The sequence below is a fragment of the Ursus americanus genome, chromosome 9, assembly GCF_024610735.1.
Source record: "Ursus americanus isolate L20-20 chromosome 9, mUrsAme1.1.p, whole genome shotgun sequence".
Lineage (NCBI taxonomy): Eukaryota > Metazoa > Chordata > Mammalia > Carnivora > Ursidae > Ursus > Ursus americanus.
Genome location: NC_142135.1, coordinates 785,998 through 809,351, shown reverse-complemented (window position 1 = coordinate 809,351; position 23,354 = coordinate 785,998). Strand labels below are relative to the sequence as shown.

Sequence of the window (23,354 nt, the reverse complement as noted above, 5' to 3'; positions counted from 1 at the left end):
CCCAAGAAAGTGTCATGGCATCTGGGCACTGGCTCCTTGTCATGAGGCCAATGGTGGCACCTAGGCCTGTGGAGGCAACCACGGGCCTCAACCTCAGGCCTCCTGCAGCTGACAAGAGGGGGCCAGCAGGTGGCGCCTGCCACCAAAGAGTCCGCCTCAGACCAGCAAGAACATCACCCTCCCATCCCAGTCCCAGCACCTGCAGGGAGCTGACAGCAAGTGCTTGGTCAACAAGCGAGTGCCCATGTCCAAACTGGACAGACAAGACCCTTAGTGTTACCTGCAATGCGGATGACTGCCCGCTCGGCAGGGTCCAAGACACTCCCATTGCCCCCGGAGCCCCCTCCGCTCCGCCGGCTCCTCTGTGTTTTCCCCAGGTTCCAGGGCAGTGTGTCCCCAGGGCTGGGCGAGCCGCCGCCTCCGTTGGCATCTTCAGCCACTGGCCGCACCTCCTGGTCCTCGCCTGACATGGCCTCCTGAAGAGGGAGCAGGAGGGGGGTCACACCTCTGTGTTTAGGGGGATACTGCACACCAACCAGCCACTTCCTTAATCTACACATTGACCGCCCCCTTTCCACCTTACCACCTGGACACTGACACCCACTCCCGTCCTGTGTCCCACTTCATCCACACACTGGCCCCCCAACCCAGGCATTGACAACTCTCTGCTCCCATCCACAACTGGCCTCACTCCCTCCAGCTCACCCCAGGACACCCACACAAAGACACCCCTCCCCCAACACTGACCTCATTCCCTTGTCTATCACCAGGACCCCGGCCCCTCCACACTGTCAGCCCGTGGGCTCACCCCATCACTCAGACACCAGGCCCCACTGGCTCCGTCCCAAACCTGGACGTCCCCTGTAGACCTCTGCTCAGCAGGCAAGTCAGACCATCAGAGGGCACTGACCACACTCCCTGGCATCACCCCGCCATCAGGGAAGGGTCCCGGCCCCATCCCCTGGACATCGGCGCTCCACCTCCAAGCTGTCTCAGCCTCTAGGACTCCCCACCGTCCTTCCCCACCCCCAGCCCCTCGCAGTCCCACCTTGGTCTCCGCAGTGAAGGCCTATATATAGCCGGAGCCGCAGCGGCGTGGGCCGCGGGAGCTCGGGCCGCCCCTCCAGCACCCGCCCAGAGCCTCACGCACACCCGCACCGCCGGCGCTGCCGGGGCACACGCACACCCACGCGCGACCGCTCTTCGGCTCCGGGTCTCTAAGAGCGCTGGCGTGCGGGAGGTGAATGGGGCTCTGTGCCGGCAGGGCTGGGTGGAGTGGGGGCACAATGTGGACTCTGTGCCTCCGCCCTGGGGCTAAGAGCTGGGGAGGAGACAGCGGGCACCGAGCTGGGGGCCACCCCGCCCCGCCTCCCACAGGCTCCTCCGCGGGCACCTCTGTTCCAGTCCCCCCCCGCCCGGCACCCCACTGTCAGCCGCGCCTCCCCAGCAGCCTTTCCTGCCCACACTCCAGGCACCGCCCGTCCAGTTCCGCACTCCTGGGCGCGCAGAGGTGGTGTCCTCCGGAGGGAGGATAGGGCCGCGACGCAGTCCCCAGTTCCGGGACGCCTGTGGCCGTAGAACCCCCAACCCCACCCCGCAGCTCCCTCACGCCGCGCGCCTCTCCATCCCGGCCCCGGTCCTACGTGCCTGGTGGCTCAGCTCGGCTAGGCTCGGCCGCCGCAGCCAGACTGCTGGGCCAGGAGAGCCGCGGAGGCTGCGCAGGCGGGGCGAACTCGGAGCCCCGCCCCGGCCCCAACCGAGCGCCGCCCGTGCGGTCGCAGCGTCTGTGTGCGCGCCCGGCCAGGGCCTCACCGAGGCAATGGGCTGGAGCGCGCGTTCCGCTCCACGGGCAGCGCCCGACTAGTGCGCGCCGCTCTCGCCGGGCGCACCCCTCCCCACGCCTACAGGGCGGGCCGGTCGGCAAGGAGACGTTGTTGGGGAGCGTGCGTGTCACTAAGGCGACGTGGGGTCGCAGGGGTGCGCACTGGGTCCGGCCTCGGCCCGCTGCCCAGGGCCGCCCCAAAGGAGCCGCGGACTCTGCCCGCCGGCCCTCGCCCCTAGCCACGCCGAGGTCCCCCACCTCCCAAGCAGACCCTGACCCATAGGTCCAGTAGGCCCCGCCGCCTGGTTTCAAGTAGACATTTATTCAAATAACAGAGTCGCGCTGGGTCTGGGTCCGGCGGAGGCGGGCGGGGCCGAGCTGGCCCACCCTCCTCTCGGGCTCTGCTGACCCCTGGTGGCTGGGCCGGCTCCGGCAGGTACGGGCCCCAAGCGGGGACACGGCCCTGGTCCTCCACGTCCGCACCCGCCTGTCTACGCACCGCAGCCAGAGGCAGGGGCGCCCCCAGGGGCAACTCAGGCAGCCGAGGGGGCGGTAAGGCTGTGCCCAGCGGGGAGCCCCCGGGAGCCAGGGACTGGGCCGAGGTGGGGGCGTCTCGTAGGGTTAGGAGGCTGGGACGTGGCCCAAGGGCCTAGAGGAGTCCCCTGGGGAACCCCAGGCAAGTGCTTGCAAGTAATGAGGCGGGTGGGCATCGCCTGAAAGACGACAAAGATGCTGGGCTGGCGGAGGCAGTCCATCGCTCTGTTAGCGCAGGAGCACGTGGCCAGGGGCCCGCAGGGGGGGCGCCGGCAGGCCTCCACGACCCTGCTCCCCTGCTCCCCTGCTCCCCTGTTCCCCTGCATGTAGTCACCGGTCAGCACCCGTGCCCGGAACACCACCTTGTGGCCATCAGCATTGGGGGGCCAGTAGCGGTCCTACCCATAGAGTGTGCCTGCAGGGGTACAGGCGAGGGCCAAGGTCATCCAGGGTTGGCAGAGCTCGCGTCCACCGCCTGGCCTCACCGTTTAAGGCCTCTGTAGCTATGGCACACAGATGTCAGGGACTGCCCAGGCCGATGGGCCATGGTATAGGACCTGCTCCACTGGGCGCCTCTCAGGGGGCTGTTCCAGGCACTCTTGGTGCGTCCGGACCTGCAGCAGCAGACACTCACAGCTCCATCCTCGGAAAGCCAATCAGGGCCAGGCTATATGGAGACCCCCTAACCCCCTGGGGACCCCGTAGCAGAGCTGAGCCTGGAAACCAAGAGCCTTTTCTTGGTGGAGTTCAGAGTGGCGAGATGGCAGAGCTCCAGTCATGCTCTGTCCAACTGCAGAGTTTGGGCAGACATTAGCCACCTGGATGGGGCTCCACGTGGCACTGGATGGCTTCCCGGAAGCCTTGCTCCCTCCAGGGAAGTCAGGTTCTTCCAGGGAGGACTGCAGGTGGGCAAACCCCAGCCCTCACTAGAACTTGGCACCCACAGTCAGGCCTCTGCAGGGAAAAGCTGAGCGAGGTGTCTATACTGCCCACAGGACTTCCCTTGAAACACCAAGAGATGCCCTGGACCTCTCAGTCCTGGGAAGACCAACAGTCAGCCGCAATGGAGCCAATTCAGTGGCTGCACCAAAGCTTCTGAAGAAATTCTAACGAATCTCTTCAGCGGAACGCAAAAGAATATTACATCCACGCGGCAGGACTAGCTGCTGTGAGAAAGGACCAGTCTGAAAACGCAGGGAATGGAATCGCGGAGAGGAGGCGCAGGGGGCAGGCTGGGTGTTGAGGTCAGGAGGTGGAGTTAGGGAAGTGCCCCCCAGCGCAGAGCTGAAGGAAGGATGGGGACGGCTCCAGCCAGTGAGAGTGCGTTTCCACGTGCTGCGTGGGAGTCTTCTGGTGGAAGAGATCCACGAAAGGCTCAGGACAGTGGCGAAAGACATATCCCTGGCACCCAAACGCTGGGGAAACTGCCACTTTCAAAGCATAAGAAAACTCCGCAGGAACCCAGACACACACGCACACGCCACGAAGTCAGTATGCAAGTGGGGAAAAAATCTCGGAAAAACTCCACATGCTCACCACCAACTCTACTGGACGCTAAGAGACCATAAGTGGATTTTTTTTTAAGTTTCCAAAAACAAAAATTTTTAAGAGGAAAGAGAAAGGGTAATGTCTTTCAGAGATCAGAAGGGAAACATAGTTTGATCCTGAACACTATACCCACCTAAACTGTTAACGAGAACATGTTAAGATATGCAAGATCTCACTGTGCGTATTTAAGAAATGTCTCAAACACATAGCAACTTTCATTTGAAAAACAAGTGTACGTCAATTACAGTTGCAAATTACCTCTAATGGTAAAAGACAAAATAAATGTGAAAGCCCAAGATATTTACTAGGCACTCAAGGAGGTTCCTCTACTAAACAGATAAGCAGTCTGTGCAGGAAGGGGACAAAGAGGCACAAGGAGTAACAACACAGAAAAAAAAAAAAATCAAGAGCCGTTGGTGCCTGGCTGGCTCGGTCAGTAGACCCTGTGACTCCTGGTCTCAGGGTCATGAGTTCAAGGTTCAAGCCCCACATTGGGCGTGGAGCCTACGTTAAAAAAAAAGGGGGGGGGGAAGCCATTAGTCTTTGAACCCTCACAATTCTCTTTCATGCAACACAGTTTTAATAGCTAGGCTTTCGTGTCCTTGTTTCGTCTACGGTTCAGCGGTAAATACTTATCCATCATCATTCTAGATCCATCAAAGTATGGCCCAAGCGTGGAGCTTCACGTAGTCACAGAATGGACCATGACACTGCCGACCTTGATGACACAACAGAGACAATGCGACTGAGCCAACTGCGTGATGGAAGAGCAGAAGGCAGCCGGTCCTCTTCACCTCCCACGGCGCAGGTCAGGAAACAGGCTCCCAGGTTGCCAGTGAAGAACAGGTCACGTGTGCCACGTGCCGTCACGCAGGCGCCGGGGCCGGAGGCTCACAGCCCCGCGAGGCGAGTGCGGGCGACGCGCGGCGCTGCGTCTGTCTCCAAAGAGCGCGAGTGACAGCTAAGTCCGAACCCGGAGGAGAGGGAGCCCCTCCAAAGTTGGAGCGGCCACCTGCAGGCGAACAGCAGCGGAGGGCTGTCTGGGGTCGGCGGAGGCTCTGCATCTCTGTCCGGCCGCGGGTCACGTGCATTGCCCCGCCCACCCCCAGCTTTGCGCTTCCAGCGTCAGGAGTGCCCGGCTGGCCTCGGCCACGACGGGAGCCTGGGCTCTGCACGGCCCCTCCCTCCTCGCCTGTCCACGCGCCGAGCACTCAGCCTGCCCTCCTTCCTCACCTGACCGGCTCCGTCTCGCTGGTCCCCGTCCTCACCTTGCCGTGTCTCTTGCACCTGCTGGGCTCCAGCTCCGGGCTCCCCCTCCTCGGCCCCTCCTTCTGACCGTGCATCCCTGACACCCCCATCGCCTCCTGAGGCCGCCGGCAACCCCTCCCCCCCCCCCCCCGCGACAGGCAGGGCTCACTCTGGTTCCCACCAGTGGTTCCCAGTGTTTGTTGGAAACACACCCATGGGGCACCTGGGCGGCTCCGTCGGTGGAGCGTCTGCCTTCAGCTCGGGTCATGATCTCAGGGTCCTGGGATCCAGCCTCACCTCAGGCTCCCTGCTCGATGGGAGCCGGCTTCTCCCTCTCCCTCTGCAGCTCCCCCTGCTTGTGCTCACGCTGTCAAGTAAATAAATAAAATCTCAAAAAAATAAAGTTAAAAAAAAAATGAAACACACCCACGCTCAGAGTTGCCACATTTAGCAAATAAAAATAGCGCCGCAAGCCCTCTCCGGCTGGGGCAGACGCGGTGGGGCCTTAGCTGGGAGAGGGTCATCCCAGCAGTGGCCACGAGATGGCGCCAGCGCCCCATGCGTCAGACTTGAAACCGGCCCGCACAGTCCCGCCGTCCGCGCTCTTGTCCGTAATCAGCAAAACGGCGACCCCTGCTGGGGCCTGTCAGATCGTGCCCCCCCCCCAGGCCCTTCTGTCTCCCCCCACCCAGAGCAGGGACCAGGGCTAGGCCTCGTCCCCAACCCTGACGGGGGCTGGAGCGGCAGCCCGGGACTCTGCAAAGCGGAAGTGGCGCCAGGAGCCCAGGCGGTCCTGAGGCTGGCCTGACCCCGCTGGCTCGCCTGGAGGATGCGGGTTCCCTCTGAGCACTGGCCGGTGTCAGAGCAGGCCCGCAGCACCGCCCGGGGCTCGCTGCTGCTCTCTGGAGCCCCGGCCTGGCCAAGGACCTTTCAGTTTCTGCTGAGGCACCTGGAGACAAAGGGGTCCGGGCTGTGCCCAGGGCACTAGTCCCCGATAGCTGGCCCACGCCCCCACCCCCAAGCCAGGGTGCAGGCTGCCAAAGTCCGATCTGGGGGGCCAGCCAGCAGCACTGCTAGGTCCCGGAGAACGGTGCCGGCACCCCAAGGGGCAGTTCTCACACCAGGGCACAGCTGCAGACAGGCTCCCAGCTCTGCAGGCCATATGCCGCCCAGGACCCCACCACCTCCTCCTGGACGTGCACCCCCACGGCAGCCCCCAGTGCCGGTCCGGCTCAGCCACATCCTGCCCAGAGGCCAATGCGCCCCACCAGCTGCCCCCCCCATGAGCTCAAGCTCTCCTCTGCCTCCTGCAGGGCTCACTGCAGCACCCCGGCTTCCTGCTCAGCTCCCTGGTGGGCAGGGCAGTGCAGTCCCCTCCTGCAGCCACCCAGGCCCCCTCCCAGCCCTGGATGCCGGCTCCTCCAAGCACGCTGGAGTGCCCTCAGACTCCTCTGCCCCCAGCTCCAGAGACAGCCAGTCCTCCCCACCCAGGCCCTCTGGGTGGACGGCCGCGCTCAGACCTCCTCTGGGGACAGGGGGAGATGCGGGCCCAGGGGCCAAGCCCAGCCAGGGTATAGGATCAGTCAGGCGAAAGATGGTGAGAAGGTGAAGGGTGCAGGGCCACAGAACAGGTGCGAGTGTAGGGCAAGGTAGAAGGGCGAGGTCAAGAAAGGGCCACAGGATGTGCTGGGGTCCCCAGGGAGCCCTACCCGGGCTCACCTTCTCCTGGTCCTGCCTGTGCAGTCTGGGGGCTGCAGGGTGTGTGGGAGAAATGCTCCAGAGACCCTGCGGCCATCTCCGCTGGGCCCACGGGGCCTGGAGACCCCATGGGCCCTGGTTCACCAGCCCCCTGTCCCAATGACCCCATGAGCCCCAAGCTGATGGACCCAGCCTGTCCCAGAGACCCTAGGGGACCCACCCTCAGAGAAGCTCCTGTCTGCCCTGCTTCCTCCCCAGAGCCCAGTGTCACCAGCCCTGAACCCTTCAATGCCCTCACTGGCCCTCCGGCCTCCAGGAAAGCATGCTTGGTGGCCCCAGGCCCCAACTTGACCAGGTAGTCCCCTCCACCGGTGTCCTGGGCAAGCTCCTCAGGCCCCAGGACGTCATAGTGGGGGACAGGCTCGGTTCTGAGCACCACAGCTGGGGGTCCTGCTGTAGGACCCTCTCAGTCACTTGGAGGAAAGGAGAAGACAGAAGGCCTGTCAGGGCTCTGAGGTGTAGGGAGGGGTGGGCCTCCACGTCTGTCTAGCTCCCCTCACCCTGCTGCTGCTGGAAGGGTGCAACCGTGCCCAGGTGCCCAGGCAGGCCTCGAAGGCCTTTCAGGGGCCCCCTGCCACCATGGAGCTCAGTCTCCAGGTACAGCTCCTGCAGCGGCAGGCCATCACCGGGGATGCCCCTCACCACACGCACGTCTCCAGCCTGGGACACCTCAGCTCCCTCCAGGCCCAGGGCCTGTTCCTCCAGGACTCAGACTTCTGTGGGGGAGGGTGCAGGTGGGCTCCGAGCGTCTCCCCAGTCCTGCATGTCACCTGCTTTGGAGAGGGGCCGGGGCAGTTGGGCCAGGACCCCGTCTGGTCGGGGACTGTCCCGGGCACAGCAGGGCTGCTCTGGGGGCCCCGTGGCACGCAGCAGGGTCTGGCTGTGCTGCTCTGGGTGCTGGGGTGCGGCGTCAGGGGGGCAGTCCTTGGAGCAGCAGGCGTGCAGGGGCACCCTAGAGCGTGTGCTCCTCCTAGGCCAAGACCCTCCCTGCATCTGCAGGCAGGGGTGGAGTGGGACGTCAGGGCCCACAGCCACCAGAGGGCCCTCAGGCTGCCCCTCACCTTCAGTCTCCTGAAAAGTGAGTGTGCCCCCCCCCACCAAGTCTCTGCCAGCTCAACACAGGTCCTCCCCCAGAGCGAGGCGGCCTCGAAGTAGAGCAGAAGCAGCTCCTCCGGGATGTCAGGGGGCAGCCCACTGAGCGCAGCTGCCACCCCTGCCTCCTCCTCCCCCTGCCCCCGCCTCTGCCATCCCATCGCGGTGGGTGGGGGCACGCTCAGAACTCCCACCCCGCAGGCTGAGCTGCCCCAGCCCCACCTTCAGCCAGGACTCCCGAGCCTGCTCTGCAGGCAGAAGGCCTGGGACAGGAAAACAAAAGCGGTACTGCGGGCCCGCGGAGCTGGGGCTAGGGGACCACCTCCTTGATGCTTGCCTTCCTTCGGACAGACCCCTCCTGCAGAATCTTCCACCCCCAGCCCCAGCCCCTGAGCCTGCAAAGAGCCCCTAGCTGACTGAGAGGTGCTGGCCGGGCTTGACTCCTCAGTCCAGCCCACCAGCCCCAGCTCGCAGGCCGGTGGGGTGTGGGGAGAGGCCCCTGGTGGTCCTCTACTCCCACTGGCCTCTCCGTGTGACCCTCAAAATGGCCAATCACCCTCCCTACTACATCCACCAGGGGTCTTGAGTCCTTGCCCCCACTCGGGGACCTCAAGACTCTGTGTCACTTTCCCCGGAGCAGGAGCAGCTCGGCCTCCAGACCTGCTCCCGGCTGGGGCTGGCGGTCACCTCTGGCCAGGAGTCTTCCCAAACCCGACTCCTCAGCCTTCACACCCAGCAGGTGACCGGGCTTCATGCTTCCTACATGCCGAAGGTGAGCAGCTCTCGCCCTGGGCCAGCAAGACCTCCACCCCTGCCAGCACAGCCTTCCTCTGCTGCCCTCCCAGTGGCTCTGTCTGTGCACCTGCCCGTCTTCCCACCTGACGCCATCGTTGCCATCGTCACCGCTAACGCAGCAGGTGCAGACACTCCACTGACATGTGTTGCTGCAGCAAATCCTCGTCACAGAAGGGGAAATGGAGGCGCACAGGGCCCAAGGCAGTGGCAGGCCTCACCCAGCCTGCACTTTTAAAACCCACATGGGCTCTTGCAACCGACCACCCCTCCCTTTGCTCAGAGAGCTTCCAGCCTCTCAGAGTCATTCCCCCTGCTGCTGTCCATCTCCCAACTCTCATTTACCCCTCAGTCCGCCCCTGCTGCTCCTCCAAGGCACGGAGGACCTGCCCAGCCCCCACCTCAAGCTGCACACTCTGCAACCCGGCCTGAGCCTCCGTCATCTCTTCCCTGGATCGGTGCACTAACCTTTTGTCTTAATCTCCCTCTGCCACTCCCAGCCCACCCCACTGTTCATCCTCGACAGAGAGGGCAGGGTGAGCCTTGTGAAGTGGTACCGACACCTGCTACAGCTTGGGCTTTGGGAAAGCCAAAGTCCTTTGCGGGCCTTGCCAGGCCCGCCTCCCCTCTCTGTCCGCATCCTCCCTGCACTCCCCCTGCTCAGCCAGCTCTGGCCTCTTTCTGCAGTTTAACAGACCACTCCCCGCTCAGCACCCAAGCACGGGCCCTTCCCTTGGGCCCTTCCCTCTGCCGGATCGCCTCTCCACAGAGCCACCCAGCTACCACTCCCCCATGCCTCCCCTTACCGCACTCTTCTTGGTAGATTTAACTTGAACCTAAAGTCCTAAGGACCTTTGACTTGCATGGGCCCCATCCAAGGCCCTGACCCCAACTTCATGGCTGTCATTTTAAGTTACTTTTGTCAGAGTGAGCCCCTGAAGTTGTCTGAGCTTCTTATTCTAAAAAACCTGAATCCGTCCCTGCCTGCCCTCTATCTTCCCTCCCCATAGAACTCATCTCCTTCCAACACGCCGCGCGACTCACTCACTACATCAGACCCTGCTCCAGACGGCCCGCCACAGACAGCAGTGTGCCCGAGCACAGACACCACGCCCAGGCGGCCAAGTTTCAGGAATTCTTGTGAACCAGCTGTGATGGTGTGTGTTTGTAACAGCAACAGGTGCCAAAGGTAGAGATCAAGGGTTCCCCTGCTAGCCCCCGCTCTCACACGGTGAACCAGCTCGCCACGGGCACAGCATAGAGCAATTTCCGAGCCACCGTGGGTCAGGCGGGGGCCAGCCCTCCACGAACCAGGCCCCCGGGCGCTGCTGCAGGAATCGTGCTGGCAGTGGCAGTCAGCACACCCTCGGGAGGCCCGCTGGAGCCAGGGAAGAAGCTGACTTGGCCTCCAGTCCTGGCGATGGAACAGGGCCAAGAATGCCACCTTTACAAACGTGAAGATGTGGTGAAGACAGGAAGGCTAACAGGTCTGGTTTGGTCTCAAGGACGGCTGGATTCGATGGGGCAATGAAACGTCAGGCCTCTTGATTTGGGAGAGACTTGGATGAAAGGGCGAGAGGACAGGGAAAGTGGTGTTTTAAGACCAAGGAGGCAAAGAGGGTCCTTGGCAGCCTCAGCATATCCCAGATTCAGGAATACATTTCCCAAGTGCCTGAACCAAGTTAGCCAGGCCTGGCCTCTGCCTCTAGCGTCTTCAGCCCCCATGGCCCAAGCCTACCCTTCGGCGGACAGTGCGGGACGCAGAGCGCAGGCCTGGGACTCGGAAAAGAGCCAGCAAGGCGGCCACAGCGGGTAGGACCCAACGGCGAGAACCCCGGAGTTCCCGGTAGAGCCCGGCCCCGCAAGCCCGCGCCTCGGCCTGCCGGCCCCGCCCCACACAGGGCCGGCCCCGCCCCGCCCCCGCCCCCGCCCCCGCCCCCGCCCCGCCCCGCCCCGCCTCCAGGCCCCGCCCCGACGCAAGGCCTCGCGGCGTCTCCCCAGCCACAGGCCCCGCCCCGCCCCGCCCCGCCCCGCCTCCAGGCCCCGCCCCGACGCAAGGCCTCGCGGCACCTCCCCAGACACAGGCCCCGCCCCGGCCCCGCCCATCCCCCAGGCCCCGCCCCGTCACAAGGCCCCGCAGCGTCTCCGGAGCCGCAGGCGCAGGCCCAGCCGAGCCGGCCGCCAAGCGGGTGCGGGTGTGGGTGCGGGCGCAGCGGCCATCGACCGCGCGGTCGCGCACCGGACACCGTGCGCACCGTTCCGGAGGCGCCCGGCGAGTGGTGAGTCGTCCCTGGCCCGAGCGCAGCAGCTTGGCCGCCCGCTCGGCCGCTGGGCCGGCCGCCCCCGCGCGGGCCCTGAGCAGCCGAGCGGCGTCGCGGTGGGTCAGTCGGTAGGTCCCGCCGGGGCGCACGGCCCGCTCGGCCGAGCGCGGCGGCGGGCGGCGGGGCGGCGGGCCGGCCGGGGGGGGGGACGGGGGGCGGGGGCGGCAGCGACGGGACCCGCGTCCTGAGCGCCCCCCGACCGGGCAGCGGGGCCCAGCCGCCCTAGGTGCGGGTTCCGTGGCCGCCGCCCCCACCCGCCTCGCCGTCTCGCCTGCTTTGTTCCCCCGCACGCCCTCTGGTCGCTTCCATCCCCCACACACCCCCGCACCCCGCTGTTCCTGGCGTACCCCCCTGGCAGGCACCCCGATAGCCGATCCAGGCCTGCTGCCCCCCACCTTGGGAGCGGGGGACAGTCGGGTCTGCTTTTGGACAAGGGTCAGGGCTCTCGCTGCTCACAGATGGCCCGGGGATTTCCTGGGATAGAAATAGCCGCCGGCTCGGCCCCTTAAAGCTGCTTAAGGGGAGGATGGCGAAGGGGAGGGTCTGGGCACACCCCCACACCTCCCTGACCGCGCCCCCAGCCCCGACCCGGCTGAGCTCTGACCCGGGAGACGCCAGCATCCGTCATAAACGTCCTGCAGCTGCTCCTAAGAAACAACCGAAACCGAAAATCCTGAAGCTGACGAAGTCATCGTCTTGCCCGTCCCCTCCTCCACTTTTGGGGTCGTCTTAGAACGGCCCTTCCGAAGCCCCACGCCTAGCTAACGGGTCCCCACTGGCGCTCCTTGTCCTTCTGCTTGCGGGTTGCCAATGGCCCTGGGGGCAAAAGTCGTGAATGCCCCCCTTTGTGTCCTGGTTCCCTGCAGCAGGTGGGGCGGGGCCGCGGTGGCTGGTTCCGGGGACTTGTCACTGCAGGGCTGACTTCTCTTTCTCTCCTCTAGGGGGAGACTGCAGAATTTGAGGCCATGCCCCATGAAAAGAGTTTCTTGGTGTCTGGGGACAGCTATCCTCCCCCCAACCCTGGATATCCTGGGGGACCCCAGCCCTCCATGCCTCCCTACCCTGGGGCCCCTTACCCACAAGCCCCGTTCCAGCCTTCTCCATATGGGCAGCCAGGGTACCCCCAGGGCCCCAGCTCCTACCCCCAAGGGGGCTACCCTCAGGGCCCCTACCCCCAAGGGGGCTACCCTCAGGGCCCCTACCCTCAAGGGGGCTACCCTCAGGGGCCATATCCGCAGAGCCCCTTTCCACCCAACCCCTATGGACAACCACAGGCCTTCCCGGCACAGGACCCAGGCTGTGAGTAGTAGGGCGGAAGTGGGGGTGGGGGACAGGGGCTCCAGGCGCCCTTCCGTGTTGCTGACCCAGCCCACTCTGCTCCTCAGCACCTCAGCATGGAAACTACCATGAAGAGGGTCCCCCGTCCTACTACGACAACCAGGACTTCCCTGCCACCAACTGGGATGACAAGAGCATCCGCCAGGCCTTCATCCGGAAGGTGGGCGAAAGAGGCTGGGAGAGGGGGAGCAGGGACCCCGCTGGGCGAGGCTCTGAGCTGGCTCCCACCCTAGGTGTTCCTGGTGCTGACCCTGCAGCTGTCTGTGACGCTGTCCACTGTGGCCGTGTTCACCTTCGTTGGGAAGGTGAAGGGCTTCGTCCGGGAGAACGTGTGGACGTACTATGTGTCCTATGCGGTCTTCTTCATCTCGCTCATTGTTCTCAGCTGCTGTGGAGACTTCCGGCGAAAGCATCCCTGGAACCTCGTTGCCCTGGTAACCCCAGCCCCTGCCCCCCCCAGCCCCTGTGTCGTCGCCTCCTGGCTCGCACGCTCTGCTTGCTCCTCCCGCGGGAGGTGGGGGTGGGGTGGGCGCGGCCCGCCCCACGAGGCCCGTCTCCCCGCAGTCGATCCTGACCGTCAGCCTGTCCTACATGGTGGGCATGATCGCCAGTTTCTACAACACTGAGGCGGTCATCATGGCCGTCGGCATCACGACCACCGTGTGCTTCACGGTGGTCATCTTCTCCATGCAGGTGAGGGGCCCCTGAAGGCTGGGCTGCCGGCCCCGAGGGCCCAGGCGCCTCCCAGGGGCCCGGCACCCAGGGCCTCCCGTCCCTGTGCCCGCAGACCCGCTACGACTTCACCTCGTGCATGGGCGTGCTGCTGGTGAGCCTGGTGGTGCTGGTCGTCTTTGCCGTCCTCTGCATCTTCATCCGGAACCGCATCCTGGAGATCGTGTACGCCTCGCTGGGCGCCTTGCTCTTCACCTGTGTGAGTGGGCTGCTGGGCGGCGGGGCCGGGGCGGGCGCAGGGGCGCGGGCGTTGGGCCCGTCCCTCACCGGCGCGGCCCGTCCCTCCAGTTCCTGGCAGTGGACACCCAGCTGCTGCTGGGGAACAAGCAGCTGTCCCTGAGCCCGGAGGAGTACGTGTTTGCCGCGCTGAACCTGTACACGGACATCATCAACATCTTTCTCTACATCCTCACCATCATCGGCCGCGCCAAGGAGTAGCTCGCGCTCGGCCCCGCTCAGGTGGCGTGGCCGGCCTGGGCCCTGCGCCTGCTGTGGCAGTGCCGTCACACCTCCCCTCGCGCCCCCCTGGGCACGGCCCGGGACCGAGGGGCCCCTCTCCGACCCTGCTGTGCGCACACCGCAGATACTTCTGTTCGGACCCGCTGCGGCCGGCGTGGCCCCTTCTCGCCCTCCGGCCCCGCCAAAGGGCAGTGGGGTCCGGTTTCCAGGCACCCCCCTGCCCACTCACTGTTGCATGAGCCCTGTCTGCCAGCCCACCCCAGGGTCTGGGGGCAACACCAGGTCCCAGGGGAGAGGGGTCGAGCCAAGAGGTGAGGGTGCACGTCTCCCCTCCTGTTCCAGCCCCCCTCCCCAGCCTGGCATAGAGTTCCCCCTCCCCCCTCCCCCCTCCTTCACCCTGGAGTGCTTCCCTCTGGGGGCCTGAGGGGTGAGGGCCTTGTCCCTGTGCTGAGCCCTGAGGGCATAGAGGATGAGACTATTTTGGGGGGGAGAGGAGGCCTTCCTCTCGTCTTGCTGTCTTTAAAATTCCAATAAATGGGACCTTGTGCTCTCTGCGTTGTGACCCCTCTCCTGGCCACTTTTTCTGGGGCCTGGGAGGAGGCTCTGGGCATCAGCAGGGTAAAGGGAGTGGGAGCAGTTTAGCCTGCTGGGAGGGGGGTCAAGGACAGGGGGGCAGCTAGGCCTCTTCCATGCGCTCCACCGCCCTCCCTGCCGCCGTCCCGCCCTTCCATAAGGAACCGCGAGGACGGAACAGGGACCCGAAGGCCTTGGAGCTTCAGGACGTGCCTGCTTCATACGGTGGTAAATGGCCTGACTTGGTCTGCCACTCACTCCTGGGGACCGCACAGCATGGCACCATCTTGCCCTGGGTCTGGGGACAGCGTAGGGCACCGACCCACCCCAGAGCAGACTCCTCTACTTGACTCTGCCCAGTAGTGAGCACCTGACATGCTACCCGGGCCCAGCTCGGACACAGCCCTGCAGACCCTTCTGCCCTCCCCATGAGAAGCCTGCGGACCAGAGCCTCTGGAGGGAAGCTGGACAGAGACTCTGAGGGCTTGGTCATTTGGGTCCCTCTAGCACCTTCCGCCAGCCTCACCTCAGTCCCAGCCTGTTCTGCGTGCCCTGGCCTCTTGCTGCCTCACCCTCCCTGGCTCTAGGGGTGCATTCAGAGGCCAGCCAGCTGTCCATATCCTCACCCTCCCCACAGAGGGGCTCCTGCATTGTCCAGGGCCCAGCTCTGTCGGAGGACCTCCCCGCCCTTGGCTCACTGCGGCCTTCCCTCTGCGGGACCCTCCATCTAGTGTGGCTTGAGAACCCTCTCCTAGGGCCCCTCGTCCCGCCCCCATTAACCCAACCCTGTAACTGCCCTATCACCCCAGCATCGGTGAAGGGACTCACACACACCCTGCGGGCCAGCATCCCTGCCAAGGTCTACAGACGCCTGTGCTGTGACCCACCTGCCTCCTCCTCCCAGCAAACCTGCCCCTGCACGTCCTCTCCATCGGTGGTCTCCACCCTGGCCGCCCAGGCCAGAACCAGGGCTGTCCGCTCTCTTCCTGCCCGCCTTACCCTGCACAGAAAGCCTCACGCTCACCTATGTGCTCTTACCCGCCGGGCCTCTGCCTGCTAGGTGTATTAACAAACACGGATCCCACCACCCGCCGCTTCAAACCCGCACCCACTGCTTCAAACCCGCCGACAGTTGCCAGTGGATGAAGTGCACGTTCCTTGCCTGGCACACGGGCCCTGCCATCTGCCCACTGGCTGCTTAGCTGGCCTCCCACTGTCCCCTCACCGCTCAACTCCTGGGCCTGACCTTGCAGAGCCTAAGACCCAGGCAGGTCCCACTGCCCGGGGCATGGATACACGCACCCCAGACCCTTCCTGGAGTCCAGCTCGCCTTGTGCCGTGGCTGTCTGTGGCACTGTGTCCCTTCTCACTGCTGTGTCCACCTGCTAACCACGAGGCAGGCAATGCAGCTCCCCTCCCCTCCCCTCCCCTCCCCTCCCCTCCCCTCCCCTCCCCTCCGTGGCTGGCTCCTTGGGCAGGTGCAGCTCCCTGCCCAGGACTCCCTGCCCTGCCTGCGCTCTAAGCATGCAGGAATCTACTCGGTGTGAGCTCACAGACCCATCAGGGTTCCATGCAGAGCAGGAGCCCCAGAGTGTTCACGTGGCGAAGGAGAACAGCGGCTGAGGTGGAGGAAGCCAGGAATAGTCACTGAGTGCAGCTCACAAGGACGGTGTTTTCTCAAGGAGCTCCAGGAACACGGGCTCTCCGCGAAGCTAGCCCTTGGGGGAGGCTCCCTGAGGACGGCTAGGGTCTGGAGGTGTGGTGCTGGGGTGCAGGGGCACGGACGAGGGCCAGGAGGCCAGGGGATGGAGAGAAGAGGCGTCTGCTGCCAGAGGGAAGGAGCCTGTAGATAAAGGCCAAGGCCCTGGAGCTAAAGGGGACTCCAGATGAACCCAGCCACAGAATGTGCAGGAGAAGGTGTGAGGCGCGAACAGGTGAGGCAAGCGGGGAAGGCGCCAAAGAGCTGTGCCGGAGAGGAGCTGGAGCGGCCACAGCGGGGCCCGGGGTGCAGGCGTCAGGAGGCGGCCTGCAGGGCACAGAGGGACCAGGCTGGGCCCAGGGCAAGGCTGGTGGAGCATCTTTTCCCTTCTTTCTTTCTTTCTCGCTCTCTTTCTTTCTTTTTTTGAAGTATTTATTTTCTTTGCAAGAGAGAGAGAGACAGAGACAGAGAGTGGGCGGGGCAGGGCAGAGAATCTCACGCAGACTCCTCGCTGATGATGGAGCCCGACAAGGGGCTCGATCCCATGACCCTGAGATCACGACCTGAGCCGAAACCAAGAGTCAGACGCTTCACCGACTGTGCCGCCCCCGTGCCCCTGGCTGGGCATTTCTGCCAGCGGAACTTGGCCTGCTCACTGCTGCGTCCGCCCAGGTTAGAGGAGGGGCAGCTACGCTCCGACTGGGTGGAGAAGCATGTAGAAGCCTCGCCCGCTGATTTGGGGAGCAATTGCGAGTGAAGCCTCGTGGCTTTTCCAGGTGAGGAAGGAAACAGCCTCCAACATCTGGGGGCTGGCCTGGTCCTCTCAGCAGAGCCCTAGTGTTGCTAGGAGAGGGCCCGGCACTCAGATCCAGGCGTTGGTGTTCTCCTGGCTAGATTACAAACAATTTTATACAGCACCAGCTTCAGACAAGGCCGCTTGATGACTGGGATGGGTCAAGGCAGAAACAAGTCCCCTCCATGATCATGTGTGGACATAGACAAGATACGGGCAGCGTCCAGGCGTCAAGGAGACCAGCGGTGCACTGTGCTGCTTACTGACAGCATTACCGTCTCTGGTCTGTCCTCTTTCCAAAGAAGAGGTGTTGAGACACCCAGTCACAGGACACCCCCTTTCCTGAAAACATGCAATCCAGAGTGAAATCCTGCTTCCTTAGCCTTCCCCACTTCACCCAATACACCCTTTCTAGCACCAGTCCTGTGACTTCCCTGGCTCCCCGTCGCCTGAGGTCCCCTCACCGCAGTGAGGGAGGAGCCCAGCCTGCACACCTGCACTGTGTCCAGTGGGCTTCCACCGGAGGGCACTGAATGGCTACCAACTATACTAAGGCCAAAGCGGGTTAATGTAGTCTTCAACCAAAATATTTATCTCCGTCGGCCACCGTTAAATCCATCCTCATTTCCAAGATGATAAGACACCAAGGGTGCACACCTCCCTCACATTCCTTGCCAAGCAACACTGCCGGTGACTATGGAGAGCCATACTGAGGGGCTGGTGCAGGACCCTGGCTTGCTGAACCCCCAGGCCAGCACCCCATCCAGGGCCAGGCACACCACAGGTGTCAAATGTGGAGTGAATGAACGAACTTCATGTCCCAGGACCAGGGACAGAGTGTGTTTAGACTTCAGGACTTTGGCTCAGCATCAACATGAGTGGGAAGTCATTTCAGGAGTGTGGACAGCAAAACTCAAAGCCCAGGAGAATGCACGGAGGCACATCTGGGGAAACCAAGTGGAAGAGAGAGTGGACACACGGAGAGTCATGAGTGGTCAGGGCCAGGAGTGGAAAACCGAGGATGGGCAGCTCCAAAGTCTGCGATCATCCAGAGAAGAGCCTGGGAGCGGTTTGAGCAAAGGCAGGAAGATCAGGATGGACTGCCCTGACGGTGCAGGAGGGGAGAGCCCTGAACAGAGAGATGTACCATGTTCATGGATCAGAAGACTTAATAATGTCAAGATGTCAATCGTTTCCAAATTGATGTAGAAATTCAACACAATCCCAATCAAAATCCCAGCAGGCTTTATTGTAGAAATTGACAAACATTTGAAAATATGTATGGAAATGCAAAAGATGTAGAAAAATCAAAACAATTTTGAAAAAAGAACAAAGGTGGAGAAGCTGCACCCCTTATTTCATGACTTACTGTAAAGCAACAATAATCATACGGAGGAGAACATAGGTCAGTGAACAGAACAGGGAATCCAGAAACAAACCTAGGCACACGTTTTTTAAACAAATGGTAATGGAAAAATTGGATACCACTACTAAAGAAAAAGAAAGAACCTCGACCCTTACCTCACATCACACACAAAAATTAGCTTGAAGCGGATCATAGACCTAAATGTAAGAGCTGAATTTATAAAAACTTTCAGATGAAGACCTAGGTGAACATCTTCATGACCCTAGAGGAAGCAGATTTCTCAGATAAGACACGAAAAACATGAACCACTAAAAAAAATCTTTGATAAACTTAAAAGCTTTTGTTCTTTAAAAGATACTGCTAAGGAAATGAAAAGGTAAGCCACAACTTGGAGAAAGTATTTGCAATACACGTGTTTGGCAAAGGCTTGCGTCCAGACCAGAGAAGTGCTTCTGCAATTTCATAATTAGAAGACGCTCAGCCTAGTTTCAAAAATGGTCAACAGACTTTAGGAAGCCCATAAAAGGAGATACACAATGGCCAATAAACACACAAGACTGTTTTCTTTCTCTTTTTTTAAGATTTTATTTATTTATTCGACAAAGAGAGAGAGAGAGCACAAGCAGGGGGAGCAGCAGAGGCAGAGGGAGACGCAGGCTCCCCACCGAGCAGGGAGCCCAATGCAAGATTCGATCCCAGGACCCTGGGACCATGACCTGAGCCGAAGGCAGGCCCTTCACCGACCGGGCCAGCCAGGCGCCCCACACATAACTATTTTCAACATCGTGTGTCATCAAGGAAACGCAAGTGAACCTACAAGATACCAGAGTCTACGCGCACTGGAACAGCTGAAACGAAGATTTACAGTAACACCGGCAAGGGCGTAGGGCCGCTGGCGGGAAGGCAGAATGGTACAACCATTTCAGAAAACAACTTGGCAGTTTCTTCGAATGTTAAACAGATACTTACCCTATGATCTACCAATTCCACTCCTAGACTTGTATCTGAAGATTTGTATGGGGTCGTTCCTAGCAGCTTTATTCATAATAGCCAGACATGGAAACGACTGAAACGCCTGTTAGCAGATGAGCAGATAAACCCGTTGTGATAGTCATGTGATGGAATAAGCAACGTGCTAATCCCACATGTAGCCACGTGAATGGATCTCAAAACTGCTGTGCTGAGCAAAAAATAAAATAAAATATTTTTTAATTATAAAAAATTTTTATTTTAAGTCAACTCCATGCACAGTGTCAAGCGCAACACCGGGCTTGAATTCATGACCCCAAGATCATGACCTGAGCTGAGATCAAGAGTTAAAAGTTTAACCGACTGAGCCACCCAGGCACCCCCCAAAATAAAATCTTTTAAAAAATAAATGAATGTGGGGCTCCTGGGTGGCTCAGATGGTTAAGCGTCTGCCTTCGGCTCAGGTCATGACCCCAGGGTCCTGGGATCGAGTCCTGCGTCAGGCTCCCTGCTCAGCGGGGAGCCTGCTTCTTCCTCTCCCTCTGCCTGCTGCTCCCCCTGCTTGTGCTCTCTCACTCTCTCTGTCAAGTAAATAAATAAAATGTTAAAAAGAAGAAAAGAATTTAAATAAATAAATAAATGTGAAAAAATAAAAAATAAAATAAAATATGAATGTGGGCAAAAGGTTAACAAAACCTTCCTGTCCTGCTGGAGTCTGACCTTTGGCTAACGTCCAGCTATGCTCCTCTGGTGACCAGGTCAAGGCAGAGCACCCACAGCTAGGCAACGCCGCTTACGGTAGCAAGTGCCCATACTGCCGAGCTGCATGTGGACAGGGGGTACACGGCGACGGGGAGCGCCGGAGAGGAAGCCCTAACTGAGCTCCTGGAGGACAATGACACTCCAAACAGGGCCCTGGAAGCTTCCTGTGCGGAATCGTCATGAGACACGGTGACGCCCATGAGGCATAAGCTTTGGAGACCGGGGACCTGTTGCCCTGCTCGGTGTGGACCTCAGCTCCTTGCACGTAGGTCACCTGCAGGTCCGGGGACATAGCTTGCTGGCTCCGTGGCTCCTTCAGATGAGCTGTGGCACTGGCCGGTTACATTTCCCACCCTCTGAGCAGCCACTAAGGTGGCCTTCGGTTATCTTGTGGTCGAGACTGGGTGTCTCACGGACGAAAAAGACCCCTCGGTGGACACTGCAATGGGCGTGCCACGGAAGAGGAGCAGAAATGGCCACGAAACATATAAGGACAGGTCCAACCTCATCAGTTATCGAGGGAATGCAAGTCCCGTTCTAAAGCAGGGCCTGGCACAGAACATGCTCTCGATAAGTGTTTGTTGATTGACTGAATGACATCAAGACCGCGATGAGATACCAGCGAACATCCCTCGGTCGGAAAAAACGAACATGTCTGACAACAGCAGGTGATGGAGGGGACGCCCAGCAGCAGCACCAGGTCCACTGCAAGCGGGTCAGTAAATCCAGTTGGCATTCTCCTGTGAAGGGGAGAACCCATGCTTCTACAGCCCAGGATGCTGCCTGAGACACACTTGCCGGCGTGCACGCCTGTGGGCATGTGTGCGAATGCTCACAGTGTCTTCGTTCATGGCCGCAGAAGCCGGTAGACGCCCCCGATGTCTGCCAGTGGGATTGTGCTGTTCCCGCAGAAGACAAGTGTCGCCCGACCTTGTTCTCGGACCACAAGGTGGTACAATTTAAAAATTAACAGTAGGGGCGCCTGAGTAGTGCAGTCGTTAAGCGTCTGCCTTCGGCTCAGGGCATGATCCTGGTGTTCTGGGATCGAGCCCCACATCAGGCTCCTCCACTAGGAGCCTGCTTCTTCCTCTCTCACTCTCCCTGCTTGTGTTCCCTCTCTCACTGTCTCTCTGTAAAATAAATAAATAAATAAATAAATAAATAAATAAATAAATAAAGATTAACAGTAAGGTAATAAAAAATGCATTTGGAAACCAGAATACTGTTTGCTGGGGCCCACTGAAGGTGTGGTGTTTCTCAGCAGGGACACTCCCTCGTCTGGGCGGGATGATTGTGGTGCCCGCCGCCCAGCACGCGCAGGGAGGCTTAGCGCCTCTGCACCGATACCCAAGTCCTTGTGAGGACAGAAAAGGCCCACACAGATTTCCAGCCCCTGGTGAGAGCCACGGCCCCGCCACGGCCCTCGCCACTCGACAGGATGAGATCCATGTTTCGATAGGACCTCAAGGCCTCTGCTGCCCCCCCACTTGCCTCCCACTTGTCCCCACTGCACACACGCTGGCAGCCCCTCACTCCCTCTGCTCTGGGTCCTGGCACGGTCCCCCTCCCTGTGCCCACCTGACATGCCTTTAACCTGGATGGCTCCTCCTTCCCCAAGAGGTCGTGAGAAGTCATTCCTCTGGAAGGCTCCCCTGACCCCCACCAGCCAGGCCCACATGCCCTCTGCCCCGACTTCTTTTCTTTTTTAAGATTGTTTATTTATTTATTTGACAGAGACAGCCAGCGAGAGAGGGAACACAAGCAGGGGGAGTGGGAGAGGAAGAAGCAGGCTCCCAGCGGAGGAGCCTGATGCGGGGCTCGATCCCAGAACGCTGGGATCACGCCCTGAGCCGAAGGCAGACGCTTAACGACTGAACCCCCAGGTGCCCTATCTCTGCCCTGACTTCTCCCGCAGAGCCCTTGCCCACCGCGTGGTAGCTGCCTGTCCGTTGGTCCGTGCGTCCGACTGCACTGTAATTCTCTGTAGCGTGCAGGGTACGACCGTTGCCACCGCGATGCCCAGATGACGTTCGGCACATGACTGGCGGTCGCTGTGCGGCGGAGCGAGTTACAGAGCGCGCGGCTCTCGCTGAGTCCCATGTGGAGGTGCATGTGGGAGTGGGGAAGACCCTTGGAGGGTCTGGGACACCCAGAGAAGACAAAGCAGCCCTCCCACAGGTGACTCGCTCCCGGACGCCAACCTTCCAGGATGAGTTTTTTACCTTGTGTGAAAGAAGATGGTGGTTTTCTTTCTGTGTCCCCGTTCGAACTCACAGCGCTACGGCCCCGGTGGAGAGCCGTGTCGCCTCCCGCTGAACCCCCAGGAGCCTCTCAATCCCTCGCCTCCCCATCTCCTGTCTTGAGCCAGACGTACGCATGACGACCTCACTCCCAGCTTACAGCCCTCCAAGAGCCGCCTGTGGCCTGCGCTAGTCCAAGTCCCACTGGGCCAGCCCTGCCTCAGACCTTACGGCGCCAGGCGCCTCGCTCTGTGCGCTCACTGGGTGGCCGCAGGATGGCTTTCCCAAGGCTGGCCGCACTGTCCCCTGAAGACAGGGAGCTGAGGGCCTGTGTCCCCAGCCCGTGCCACGAGAGCTGCTCAGTGCAGGGTGCTTGGCCTGAGATGTGACCGAGAGGAGGCCTGGGGCACTGGAGGGGACCCCAATTGCTCTGACGCTCACTCCCACCGGCGTCTGACCAAGCACCAGTCTGGCCTACCCCTGGGTGTGCCATTTCTAACAGCACCCCCAAGTACCCATTGTCCGTCTCCCCTTGTCCATCTGCCCAACCGCCCCTCCACCGTGCCCCTGGGAAGGTCCCACTCACCAAGCCTCTGTGCCCCTCCTTTCCTTCCTTGTCCCGACTTCTGCGCCCCCCCCCCGCCCCTTCCCACCCAGGCCTCCTCCCTCCGAGACCCAGCTCTGGGGTAGGCACCTCCCCTCAGGATTTCATTCTCCTTCAGGTGCCCCTACCTGTACGTCCCCAAAGCAAGGCCCAGGAGGCTCCCCTCAGCCTGCGTGCTCTGGGAACGGACAAGACCACTTTGCTGGATCACGCACCCCTCCTGTCTTGCCCACACTGTGTGCCTAGGGTTTCGAGCACATCTGCACGCAGCTGGGACATGCCCAGGTCATGGGCTGCTGGATGGACAGATAAGCAGACCCGGGAGGCAGGATGAAGGGGGCTGGGGCACAGGGGAGGAATCGACAGCTTGTGGCGGTTAACTGACCACCCAGAGCCATGTGGCAGGTGGGGTGGGGGCTGAACAGCCAGTAAAACCCAAAGACTGGTGAGAAACACAGGGCGAGAGGCAGAGCACCCAGACCTTCCTCAGACACCGATGGCAGGAGCCTAGCACACATGCCAGCGGCGCGGCCCACTGGCGCACGGCGCTGAGGGGTTAGGAGGTGCTGACGCTGCAGCGGGAGTGGTGTTTCCTGGAAGCTGGGGGGGGGGCGCTGGGCAGGGGCGGGGCTGCCGCCTGTGCTGCGCCTGGTTGGGTTGGGGAAGTTGTGACAGCAGGCAGGGTCAGCACCCAGTGACAGTGA

The 23,354-nt window shown here is 61.4% G+C and overlaps 3 protein-coding genes across 7 annotated transcripts in view; 1 reads left to right on the top strand and 2 right to left on the bottom strand.

The window, feature by feature from the left end:
* Positions 1-1,727, bottom strand: part of PLEC (plectin) — a 56,198-nt gene extending 54,471 nt beyond the window's left edge. For 2 of the 3 annotated variants that reach the window (XM_087864502.1, XM_087864503.1), the window contains exons 1-2: positions 1,648-1,727; positions 281-476 (exon numbers count right to left, since the gene is read on the bottom strand). In XM_087864502.1, coding sequence (XP_087720628.1) covers positions 281-470 — 190 coding nt within the window. In that variant the 5' untranslated portion in view covers positions 471-476; positions 1,648-1,727. The remainder of the gene's footprint in view (positions 1-280; positions 477-1,647) is intronic. The other variant, XM_087864513.1, reaches the window with a different exon arrangement.
* Positions 1,728-2,443: 716 nt separating this feature from the next.
* PARP10 (poly(ADP-ribose) polymerase family member 10) lies at positions 2,444-10,668 on the bottom strand. Its single transcript, XM_087864888.1, is given in 13 exon segments — positions 2,444-2,496; positions 2,499-2,587; positions 2,589-2,650; positions 2,683-2,771; positions 2,832-2,992; positions 6,138-6,324; positions 6,327-6,383; positions 6,872-7,270; positions 7,273-7,323; positions 7,411-7,626; positions 7,681-7,828; positions 7,830-8,049; positions 8,051-10,668. Coding segments are annotated over 13 exon segments (1,845 nt in total). The 5' UTR covers positions 8,164-10,668.
* A 246-nt stretch (positions 10,669-10,914) lies between these two features.
* GRINA (glutamate ionotropic receptor NMDA type subunit associated protein 1) lies at positions 10,915-14,206 on the top strand. 3 transcript variants are annotated; one of them, XM_045777424.2, is made up of 7 exons: positions 10,915-11,073; positions 12,057-12,414; positions 12,501-12,613; positions 12,687-12,887; positions 13,018-13,146; positions 13,241-13,384; positions 13,474-14,206. In XM_045777424.2, the coding sequence occupies exons 2-7, from the start codon at positions 12,081-12,083 to the stop codon at positions 13,621-13,623; spliced, it is 1,071 nt and encodes a 356-aa protein (XP_045633380.1). In that variant the 5' UTR covers positions 10,915-11,073; positions 12,057-12,080; the 3' UTR covers positions 13,624-14,206. The 3 variants fall into 3 exon arrangements, with proteins under 3 accessions (XP_045633380.1, XP_045633381.1, XP_045633382.1); XM_045777425.2 differs by having other exon boundaries at positions 10,921-11,183; XM_045777426.2 differs by lacking the exon at positions 13,018-13,146 and having other exon boundaries at positions 10,940-11,073.
* Positions 14,207-23,354: the final 9,148 nt, after the last annotated feature.

Bases quoted from the DNA above. Each gene is read 5' to 3' on its own strand.
- GRINA (XM_045777424.2), top strand. From the start codon at position 12,081: ATGCCCCATGAAAAGAGTTTCTTGGTGTCTGGGGACAGCTATCCTCCC. The intron at 12,614-12,686 runs GTGGGCGAAAGA...CTCCCACCCTAG, and splicing joins GCCAGGCCTTCATCCGGAAG to GTGTTCCTGGTGCTGACCCT. The intron at 13,147-13,240 runs GTGAGGGGCCCC...CTGTGCCCGCAG, and splicing joins TGGTCATCTTCTCCATGCAG to ACCCGCTACGACTTCACCTC.